At 38.0% G+C, this 12,226-nt stretch overlaps 1 protein-coding gene across 2 annotated transcripts; it reads left to right on the top strand.

Annotated features, from left to right (window-relative positions):
- Nucleotides 1–2,956: 2,956 nt before the first annotated feature.
- Nucleotides 2,957–8,383, top strand: LOC117487128 (nuclear factor 7, brain-like). Of its 2 annotated transcripts, XM_034135787.1 has the most exons (5): nt 2,957–3,057; nt 5,267–5,407; nt 5,791–6,073; nt 6,172–7,045; nt 7,477–8,383. In XM_034135787.1, exons 3-5 carry the CDS (start codon nt 5,800–5,802, stop codon nt 7,628–7,630), a joined length of 1,302 nt encoding a protein of 433 aa, XP_033991678.1. In that variant the 5' UTR covers nt 2,957–3,057; nt 5,267–5,407; nt 5,791–5,799; the 3' UTR covers nt 7,631–8,383. The 2 variants fall into 2 exon arrangements, with proteins under 2 accessions (XP_033991678.1, XP_033991677.1); XM_034135786.1 differs by having other exon boundaries at nt 6,172–7,592.
- Nucleotides 8,384–12,226: the final 3,843 nt, after the last annotated feature.

Raw genomic sequence — 12,226 nt, 5'->3', positions numbered from 1 at the left:
GAAGAAGAGGGGACACATGTTGATGTAGAAGAGACGTGAAGAAGAGGGGACACATGTTGATGTAGAAGAGACGTGAAGAAGAGGGGACACATGTTGATGTAGAAGAGACATGAAGAAGAGGGGACACATGTTGATGTAGAAGAGACATGAAGAAGAGGGGACACATGTTGATGTAGAAGAGACATGAAGAAGGGGATTTTGCATAATAGGTGACCTTTAACCTGTTAAGCACCAAGCCTGTTTTTCATGTTTCAGGCTCGAAAATGACATGCCCAAAACAAATGACTACAACTTAACTTCTAAAAGGGTTATATGAATAATTTCTTTTATCAAAGCAAGGTTACATCTGTGAGTTGGATGTAGAAGTGTCAGAATCAATATAGATGTTTTTTATTTTAAAGAAAATTCAGATTTTACATAGTAAAAAACTGTAAATTATAGTGTCCGTCCAAAAATTCTTTTTTACTTATAGTGAAAACTACCCTTGGATGATGGGTTAGTAGACGAAAAGCTTTAGGAATCCAAAGTACAACATATAATAAGTACCCTGTATCAAGATTGATGCAAAACAAGTGACATTTGACCTTTTTAGAGAGGTTTAGCCAAAACCACCCCACCTCTGAGGTGATTTGGGTGAAAATGTTTTTTTTTTCCATATCTCTGGCCCCCCTTGCTCGATTTTGATGGTTGACACCTCTTTCTGACCGTTAGAGCCAATAGAATCGAAGGGGGAGTCCCCCACACACACACGTTGTGAAGAGAAGAGGTGGGGGCTTCGCGCATGTAATTTTCCATCAGAGTGGACCTATCTCTAGCTCTGACATTTGGAAACGAAAAAGCAGTTTTATTGCTTATGGATTATCAGAAATCATTTCAAAGAGGACACAGACACATTGGATTAACCTATGGATTAACTGCAGCATCGTTTTTTTATCGTTTTAAAACATATATTGCAGTTTGGTTTAAGTACCAGGATGTGCCACTAGATGGTGTCACTCCTCTTTGATAACATCGAGGTGCATGTGTGTGTTGTCTTGCTTGCTGTAACTTTATTCTCCAGGAAGAAGTTGGTATGTGCATTTGAAGAATACTGTTCAATAAAACATGGAAATATGGAAATACATTGTATTGTCTTTGGCTAATGTTAATGCTATACTACCAACAAGTTTCCTTAATGACTGGAAACAAAAGTAAAACAAGTCCAGACGTCTGTATTTCTGGACATGAAATCAATTACTGTCTACTGACCAAAAGAATCTAGTCTGAAAAAAAGGTACAGCCAGAAAAGACCTTTGAGTAAGATCTTGACATGTTTGGGAATATGATAACAGCAACACACATTCATGTTTTATTCCTACATCTCCATTTCAAATGTCTACTACAGTGATAAGACTTGAGCAATAATCTGCTTGAAGATGATTCTGAAACATAGGATGAATCACAAACTAAAGTTAATCAACAATTGTTATTCAACATTAAAACAAGTTAATAATTTAATGATATTATAATATAATGTAGGACATGAGGAATATGCTTTGAAGCAGTCTGAACATGTATTTGGGTTTGGTTTGAGTACCAGGTTATGACACCAGATAGTACCATTCCTCTTTGTAATTCCTCAAATTGTTATTATTGGCGCAATAAATCACTTTTTTGAAGGCCTTAACGTTAACCTTAAAGGGGACCTATCATGCAAAATGCACTTTTGTACGTCTTTTATACATGAATATGTGTCCCCGGTGTTCCAGGGAACTCACCAAGTGTCAGAAAACACAACCCTCTCTATTTTCCTCCATACCCAAATCTCTAAAAAAGGGGCTGCAATGGATCTGCTAAAAACTGATCCAGATTTGAACACTGTCCTGACGTCAGGACGGTGGCGCTACGGCTATTGGGCCAACTCCACCAATCAGGAGGAGACAGCCACGGCCATTGCTGTTCGAAAGCGCTGGAGACGCTGTAGTACATATGCCAGGCCAGTAGGTGGTGCTGTTCTCACTGAATCTGCCCAGAGCTAGAAATTGTCAAATTGAGCAAAATGAGGCATGGCTAAAATGCATGATCTGTTTGGTATTTTGAAAAAAAAAAAGTATAAATATGCCTTATATAGGTATGGTCCTACACTATATTATTCAAATATAGCATGATAGGTCCACTTTAAGTTGTGTTTTTTTTCGCAAACTTGTCAGGACTGGTGAAAAATGTGATATTTTGAGGGTTGAGTTCTCTGCAAAAAGCTCTATAGCGCCCCCTATGTGCAACCTTTGGCAATTTTTGCACTTTTCAGGTGCCGTATTTGAACAAAGTCCTCCTACAGTTTTCATTATCAATAGTTTTACAGATCTTAGGCCTCTGTGTGTGTGTGTGTGTGGGGGGGGGGGGGGGGGGGGGCAGGGGATGTGAAAAATGGGAAAAACTACAAGTATGATGTGTCATGTCGTTTCTCTTCTGCATTTTTTCACAATAATAAAATGTTTCCAAAACAATTTCCTCATTTTTATATGTTAAGCGAAGAATAGCAACTAGAGTAGGGACATTGTATCTTGAGAGTAATGTATTTAACATAAAAAAGAACACAAATTAGAAGTGTTTTATTTATTTGTCTTTACCTGCTATGCCTCAAATAAACGCTCCAAAAGAGTTGTGTTTGTTGTATGTACATAAAAGTATGTGGAGTGAAATTGTTGAGTCAAACCCAGAGAGCACAATACGAGTACTAGGGATAATAAATGTCCAAATAAAAAACAGAATAATCTAAATATAGAAACTAAGAAGTGAGATGGTATTGGTAATGTTTGCACACTTGCACAATGCCTATGTTAAGTGGATATGTTGGTATTATTTTGCCATGTGCTATGATTACTTCCGGGGTTTGGTTTAAAACTGTGACGGCCATTTGAAAAGATAACGAGGGGAGGAGTTCTTCAACCAGAAGTTGAGAGGAGAGAGATGAAGGCAAGACAACCAGCACCTCATCAGCTGAGGATCATCATCTGATGAGGCCATCTTAGCGTATATCACAAGAACAATATGAAGGACTGAGAAGAATTCAGCTGGGTGAGTTTTTTAATATATATTCTTGTTTTAAATTAATATCACATGTTTAGTTTTGGGGGTGTATACTTCAAAAATATGTTGTGTCTTTGAATAAGAAGTGCATACGGAGCCCCTAAAGGTTAATACAACAACAAGAGAGAGAGAGAAAGTATCTTGTTCGCACGAAATACTTTGAGATAGTTGCCGGATAGCCAAGTAGGAAGTGGAGCGCATAGGAGACACCCTTTTTCATTGCAGACTGTTATGTTTATGTGGGGAAATAGCAGTGCATACATTATTCTGAATCTTAACGCTGTAACTGAACACCAACGTGTGTAAAACCTAAAAAAAACAGCTTCTGGAGTTTTTCCCTGTGATTTTCTGAACTCGTTGTTTCTGACATTCCTGTTCGCTCAGGTGTGAAGCGTGGATATTTAAAGAGGAAGTGTTTCAGTTCCCTCGGTTTGTTTTCACCCCACAGGGGGTTAGTTTAAGGCCAAAAGTCCAATGGGTTTTTCTCTTTGTTATGGAAGCACTTCAATTTTAAAACTCCTCCTGTACGTCATTGTTAGAAACTTTCAAAACGTTTGATGAAAAAAAGTTATTTTTTTCCCGTACAGTTACAACTTTTATTTTAGAGATCTCCAAAAATCTGTCTCCAAAATATGTGGCTATATTTGACAGAATCAAGTTTGACTGTCTTAACGTTCAGACCATATTCATTACATTGCATTACATTTCATTATATTACATTTCATCACATCACATCACATCGCATCGCATCGCATCACATCACATCGCATCGCATCACATCACATCACATCGCATCGCATCACATTACATTACATTACATTTAGCTGATGCTTTTATCCAAAGCAACTTACAATAAGTGCATTCGACCAAGAAGATACAAACTTGAAGAAAACAGAAACATATAAGTACATCAGGTTTCATAGAGCCAACACATTTCAAGTGCTACTCCACTGGCTTTAGATAAGCCAGTCCTTTGTTAGTATATAAGTGCTTTGTTAGTAGTTATATCGCTCAAAGCGGAGTTGAAAGAGATGAGTCTTCAGTCTGCTCTGGAAGATGTGTAAGCTTTCTGCTGTCCTGATGTCAATGGGGAGCTCATTCCACCATGTTGGAGCCAGGATAGCAAACTCACGTGTTTCTGCTGATGGGAACTTGGGTCCCCCTCGCAGTGCGGGTGCAGCGAGCCGTCTGGCTGATGCAGAGCGGAGTGCACGTGCTGGGGTGTATGGTTTCACCATGTCCTGGATGTAGGAAGGGCCAGATCCATTCACAGCATGGTACGCTAGTACCAGTGTCTTGAAGTGGATTCTAGCAGTTACTGGAAGCCAGTGAAGGGAGCGGAGGAGCGGCGTGGTGTGGGAACATTTAGGAAGGTTGAAGACCAGACGAGCCGCTGCATTCTGGATGAGCTGCAGAGGACTGATGGCACATGCAGGTAGACCAGCCAGGAGGGAGCTGCAGTAGTCTAGGCGTGAGATGACGAGAGCCTGGACCAGAAGCTGCGTGGCTTTCTGGGTCAGGAGGGGACGTATCCTCCTGATGTTGTAAAGAGTGTATCTGCAGCAGCGGGTTGTAGCAGCGATGTTTGCAGTGAAGGACAGTTTGTTATCTAGGGTCAAGTTCAAGTTTTTCCTCATAAATGTACCACTTTAAAGTCAGAGAATAATCAAGCTTTTTTTCTTGGAATGTGTGAAATTTAACTTAAATGTCAGAATATTAAATCAGAATTTCGTAAAATATTATGTTTCTACGTCAGATAATATTCATTTGTTCTCTCTGAAATGTACTAAATATCTTAGAGAATATTTAAGTTTTTTCTCCAACATTTCAACATTTGTATCTCGTTAATTCACCAGTTTTTCATTTACTGTCTCTTAATTGTATGTTTTTTTTATTTTTGCAACTTTAATTTTAGACAATATTCTCGTTTTTGAATATGCACGTTTCTTGTTTAAAATGTACCAATTTATTGTCAGAAAATTTGACTTTTCTCCTACATTTAACACTTTAATTTATGAAAAGTTTTAAGATTATTTCTCGTTGTTTTAGATTTTTTATCTTTTCCTCGTTCATTCACACATTTTTTTAGTTGCAATTCTCTGGTGCAGAAAAGGAAACTGTCCATCCATTAATTTGCACAACTTGTAAAATATAAACAACGTAATAAATCCTGACGATGTTCCTGTTTCCTCCTCAGCGTCTGATTGGCTGGCTGGAGTTACGGGATCTGATCGATGTTTACCAACGGAGCGTCTTCAGCCGACCGGCCGTTAAGAAACTCCTCTCGTCCGAATACAAGGGCCTGCTGTACCAAATCCAACACACCCTGCAGCTATGCGTGAGTACACACACCCACACACACACACACACACACACACACACACACACACACACACACACACACACACACACACACACACACACACACACACACACACACACACACACACACACACACACACACACACACACACACACACACACACACACACACACACACACACACACACACACAAATCCAATGGAAAAATCAAATTTTTTTTTTTTTAGTCAAGCTACAAAAAAAGTGTTGATTTATCTCAAGGTGTTTCATACCTGCAAAACAGAGGGTATATGATGTTGTAGTAGCTGGTTAGAATACTCAAGGTAAGTGGAATAAAATAAGATACATTTAAAAAAGAATATGTCCCTCCAATTGAAAGTTTCTCTTTTTCTTATCAGGAAGCCATAATGGCGAAAATTAAAGAGGAGCTCTGGTATATTCTTCAGCATTTAAAAGAAGACGAGTTGAAGCATTTCAAGTGGTTCCTGGAGCAGGAGAATCTTCTGGAAGGCTTTTCAGGCATCCCAGTTTCTCGGTTGGAGACGGCGGACAGGAAAGACACGGTGGATCTGATGGTGCAGAACTATCAGGACGATGGAGCAAGGAAGGTAGCCATGAACATTTTAAAAAAAATCAACAGGAATGATCTGGTGCAGAAATTTCAAAACTTTGAACTAAAAGGTAAGTTTCTTTTGCTTTTTTTACTTCTAGCATACCCACTTTTCCTGAATTTGCTTTGGGTAAACTAATAAGTTACATTTGTGTTTTGTTTTTCCCAGGCCAACCAACAGAGATTCAGCGCGAGAGAAATGGATCAGTAGTTAAGAAACGATGGGTTAAACTTTTGTTCTTAACTTTAATTGTTATAATTGTGTGTTATGCCTGGCTTGGCAAAAACTGCAACCTGGGTCAGCAGTCTGCAGTGGAGGTGACTCTGGATCCTGATACCACACATCCTAAGCTCGGGCTTGGGTTATTACATCTCAGGGACTCATCACATAACTTTTGGTGGGGCCCCAAGATGGGCAGTTGCGGCCCTGAAGATAAGTACGCTGCCAATGAGAACAACCCTGTGGATCTCTCTTTTAACCGCACTCTCGAGAAGGTGGGAGTGTTTGTGGATTATGACGAGGGTCTGGTCTCCTTTTATAATGTTGATAGTGCAGATCTACTCTACTCATTTACTGGCTGCTCTTTCACTGAGAAACTCCTTCCATACTTCAGTCCCTGTACTACTGATGGTGGTTTGAACTCTGCCCCTCTGATCATCACTCCTGTTGATCGCCCACTGAACCAGACAAAAGACTTTGGTGGTCCAGAACAATGTGAAAGAAAGACAGCTATGCCGATGAAAGTCCTTCAATCTGCAGTGGAGGTGACTCTGGATCCTGATACAGCACATCCTTATCTCGTCCTGTATGATGATGGAAAACAAGTATATCTTAGTGATGAGGAGAAGATTCTACCGGACAACCCTGAGAGATTTAGCAGATGTGTGAACCTCTTAGGAAAGCAGAGTTTCTCTTCAGGAAGATTTTACTTTGAGGTTCAGGTTAAAGGCAAGACTGCCTGGACTGTAGGAGTGGCCAAACAATCAATCAAAAGGAAAGGACGAATTATACTCAGTCCTAAAGATGGTTTCTGGACTGTGTGGTTGAAGGATGGAGATAAGTACACTGCCAATGAGAACAACCCTGTGGATCTCTCTTTTAATCGCCCTCTCGAGAAGGTGGGAGTGTTTGTGGATTATGACGAGGGTCTGGTCTCCTTTTATAATGTTGATACTGCAGATCTACTTTACTCATTTAGCGGCTGCTCTTTCACTGAGAAACTCCTTCCATACTTCAGTCCCTGTACTAATGCTGGTGGTTTGAACTCTGCCCCTCTGATCATCACTCCTGTTGATCGCCCACTGAACCATAGGACACAAGACTTTGGTGGTCCAGAACAATGAGAACGAAAGACAGCTATGCCGATGATTTTAGCAAAGCAGAGTAGGCAAGACTGCCTGGACTGTAGGAGTGGCCAAACAATCAGTCAAAAGGAAAGGACAAACTACACTGACTCCTGACGGGGTCTGTGTGGTTGAGACATGGAGACGAATACGCTGCCAATGAAAACAACCCTGTGGATCTCCCTTTTAATCGCCTTCTCGAGAAGGTGGGAGTGTTTGTAGATTATGACGAGGGTCTGGTCTCGTTTAAAGATTTTAAAGATGGTGCTCATTGTGTCCGCTGATTGGAAACAATTACATCAAAGTGGTCAAGAGCAATAATATGAGAGAAAGTAGGCGATGAGCGTCGAGCAGTTTGCAGTCGATTGCGAGTCCTTGTACTAACGACCATGCTGCCAACTTGATCTTTTGTCCTGTTAATCTAAACCAGGGGTGTCCAAACTAAGACCCGGTGGTTCGTAGGTTCTGATTTCAGTTCTGCTAATCGGTTTCCAGTTCTTATCAAGGGTCGAAATACATCACTTTTATTTCACACCAAAACAACACCTCACACAGTAAATGTAACTTGTGAAATTATTCCATACGGTTTAATTTGGTTGCTGTTGTTTAATAATATGTTTTAATAATCTGCATTAATTTTGCATTCACAATTTAATTTTAAATGGCGCAATTTTAGATATTACAATTTTGCCCTGGTCTGGAAAAGCGTTTTATAAATAACGTTTATTTACCATAAGTGCCGGTGTTTTCAGGGATTCTAGTTTCGTGAAGTTGGCCAAAGTTTAGCTTGAGGTGTTAAAACGATAGATTTTATATTTTGTAGAGCCTGATATTTCGCTAACACGGGCCATTTTTTTCTATTACAATCAAATGTTATTAAATGTAATGTGTTTTTTATTATTATTATTTTCTAAGCAATGAAGGAAAGATTATGTTGGAAATTGAATTATAGGAAATGTTGTCTGATGTTTGTCAATGAAATGAATATCTTGTAAATAATCATATTTTGCAAAGAACACACTGGCTTGAATGATGAACAAATCACACATAAAAGAAATCTGAATAAATGTGTGTTATTTATTTGAGTGAAAGCAGTCCTAGCTAACTCCTCATACTGACAACAGCTTTATATCATTGATTTGTCGAGTTTGTGATTTCTGAATGTTACCCTGTGTGGGGGAAACTTCTGAAGCAATGGGAGTCAGGACTCAGAGAGACACGAGGAGAGCTGGAGCTTTGATGGCAAACACTGACGGTTTATTTGGAGCTTCGGCCGGAGAATTCACAAGACATGTCACGGGCCACGGTCTGACCACACGGTTGAGATGCCACAATCAATTCTGAAGAGCCCTCCTGTAGCTCCAGGTTTTAACTAGTTCAGAGTGTAATAATCAACATTCTTCAATAGATAGCTGAGGACACTGAATCACATTTGTTGTCGCTTATGGCTCGGGGTCATCTACACCCCGAGAAGGATGTGTTCCAGGTGTCCCACAACAATAAATATCTCTGACCGAGAGTTGCCCGGTCACAAACTGGTAACAACAACAACTTGCTAGGGCAGCCCCTCCTTAAGGGAGATAGCGGCTGCTCAAGGTTGGTCAGCTGCGTCAGAGGGCGAAAGATGAACATGTAGGGCGAAATTATTCCCTGACACCCTGTAAATACAATACAGCTTTAAAACCTCCAGACCAAAGTGCTATACAGAGGAATACATACATAAATAAAATACTAAAAATCAACGTAAAGTAAGTAAAACAAATAAAAAGGTAAAACAAACGTAATGAAAATTATCAAAAATAATGAAAGTGTGTCGAGTACCTAAAAAAACCTCTTTATTATTTAAGTGTATTATTATAAATATTATTTTTAAAACGTCACTGTCACACAGTTTAAGCTAAAGTTACCAGTAGGTTCTCCTTTGTGGACGAAATGTGAAATACAATTAAATGTAAATACAATTAAATGTAAATAAAATGTAAATAATATTTAATGTAAATACAATTAAATGTAAATAATGTTAAATGTAAATTAAATTAAATGCATATAAAATATAATCTAAATTCAATTAAATGTGGACTAAATGAAATTTGAAATATTATTCAATGTAAATAATATTAAACTTAAATTAAATAAAATGTAAACAATATTAAATGTAAATTATATTAATAATTTACATTTAATCCCCCCCATAAAACTCGGGGTAAACTCATGGATGTATAATAAACTGCCCTCGTCCGGCCGCCATGTTGGAACTTTCTTCAAAGCGTCCGCCAACGCCAACCTTCACTTCCTGTCAGCTTTTCACAATAAAATACAGATTTCAAATTAAAAGCTAAAATAAAACGTGATTAAAATGTAAGATTATTAGGTGTTTTTGTTTAAGGAATTTAGTGTCAATGGTGCAGACAACCCGCTAGGTGGCAGTCTTGATTTGTCTAAAAATGTTTATCACTTAAATATCCTTAATTTATTCATTTGTTCAAGGGACACAACTTTAAAAAGTAAATAAATAATACAAACATAAAGTCCATATTATTTTGGAGGAAATATATACATCTAAGAACAATTTCTACTCTACTGAGCTCTCAGTTTCTCAGGTTCAGCATCATTTTACTAAATAACCCACTGCAAATTGCTGAAAATCTGAGAAACTGCATCTCTGAATGTCAATATGTTATAAACACTGGAGATAATACAGATTCAAGAGCTCTATTGTCATTATTATGACCGGAAACCCAGAGTTTTCCCTGAAGTTAGCTTGCTAAGCGAAAATCCGGCTTCGTAGTACAGGCCTCAGGACTCAGGACTCAGGACTCCAATGAAGGTGTTTCAGTCAAACAAGTTTAAACTTATTAAAAGTCAGAAGAAAAACAAAAATATTTTCAATAATTGAAAAGCCTTTATTGTAAGGGCATTGTCGGAGGTCGTTTTTGCAGAACCAAACCACCTCATGTTATATAAAGTCATCCCGATTACTCAGTAAACACAGTTGTTGCTGTTGTTGTTGTTGTTGTTTTTCCCTAAAATAAAAACGTGAAAATACGGTGTGGTCATGTCCTGAGCTTAATCCTGCTGAGTAAGTTCTTTCTGTTACATAAGTCCCTGTGTAATTTAACTAAAAGCTCTGAAACCTGAAACCACACACACACACACACACACACACACACACACACACACACACACACACACACACACACACACACACACACACACACAGAGCTTCTCTTGTGTCTCTGTTGTTAAAACATGCTGTTTGTCTCCAAGCAGCCAACAAAAACACAATCACAATCTGAAGCACATTTAACGTCTCTTTTTCACGCTTTCTGGGACTTGTAGTTACAAATTGCTGTTGTTTGTCGTCGTTAGCATCATCAGTGTTGTTGCTATGGTTACCTGCAGTTTGATAAATGCCATTTGTTTGTAAAGAATAATAAAAGGCTTTTAGAAGATCCATGGTGAGTTTGTTTGTGTTGGGGGTGTTTTTAATGTTACTTTTTGACATCCTTTACTGTCATATTTCCATTTTACTCTAATTTATAGTCTCCAATCACATTTTGGAGGCTAATATTGTACTTTTTACTTCACTAGCTACTATAAAAACACATGATATATGACATGATGCAAGTACATTTGAAGTAAACTGGATCCATGTTGACAAATAACAAGATTAAATTACACTTGCATGTATTTGTTGTTGATAACATCTGTATAACAATATGAAAATAGCTATAAGTAACTAAGTTAAGTAGCATTTTGACTTACTAGTACTTGAATTTTCCCATTTTATGCTATACTTTATATTTGTACTGCACCGCATTTTGAAGATTAATATTGTACTTTTGACTATACTACATTTATTTAATACTCATAGTTACTAAAAACCCTCGCTATAGGATTATGAAGTACTAAATTGGCTCCATATTGACAAATTATAAGTAAAAATGCTCTTACATGCATGTGTTGTTGATAAAACGGAATAATAATATGTATTAATGCTCTGAAAATAGCTACCGTGCTCATTTACAAATGCGATTAAATAGCCTATATGCAAATAGCCGAAATAATCCTTAATTTTTTAAAACAGTGAATTTATTTCATATTAAATTGGGATACATATTTATTTAAATGTAAAATATTATGATGTGCAATGCCTTTGTTTAAAATGCTGCTGTAATTAAAACTTGTCATATTGGGGATAATAGTAAGTATATCTTATCTTATTAAGTGTTCTTAATGTAAATAATATTAAATGTAAAGTAAATTAAATTAAATGTAAAGTAAATTAAATTAAATGTAAATTAAATAAATGTAAATACAATTAAATTGGGATTAATTTTTTCGGAATTATCGTATTTTCTGTTATGCTATGGACAGTCTGGCACTAATGTACATTTTCAAAGATATTGAAGTGACTGTTATTTTTGTATATTGATTGTTGTGCTTTTATTTAGGTCTTAATGTGTGCATATTGTTAGAAGTATTCGTTGTTCTCGCTCCCAGGAGAGAAGCTTATGAAGAGACTAATGGAGTCTCGGAAAAGGTTCAAATTGGTTGAGTTTAATTAAATGGCACGATGATACAACAAGCAGAGGAGAGGAGAGACAGAGCAGCTGTTGCCTCGCCGGGGTGAAGTCTCGTGGTGAAGAAGAAGAAGTGGCGTCCAGAGCTCCCTCACCTCTCTGTGAGTGGTGACCCCTCCTCATCAATGGTGGGCGGTGATGTAGGGAGGGAACTAATTGTCTTAGTTTCTCTGATTAGGTCATCTCTCTGAGTGAATCTTAAATGTATGTGTGATCAACAGACGCTTTTTTAGGGTGAGATGGTTTTGCATACAGTGCCAGAGGGGGTATCAGCTGCTACGACAAAGCTGTGCGTTT

The sequence above is a fragment of the Trematomus bernacchii genome, unplaced genomic scaffold (assembly GCF_902827165.1).
Source record: "Trematomus bernacchii unplaced genomic scaffold, fTreBer1.1, whole genome shotgun sequence".
Lineage (NCBI taxonomy): Eukaryota > Metazoa > Chordata > Actinopteri > Perciformes > Nototheniidae > Trematomus > Trematomus bernacchii.
Note: the sequence above shows the minus strand (reverse complement) of the source record. Positions and strands in the feature narration are given on the sequence as shown.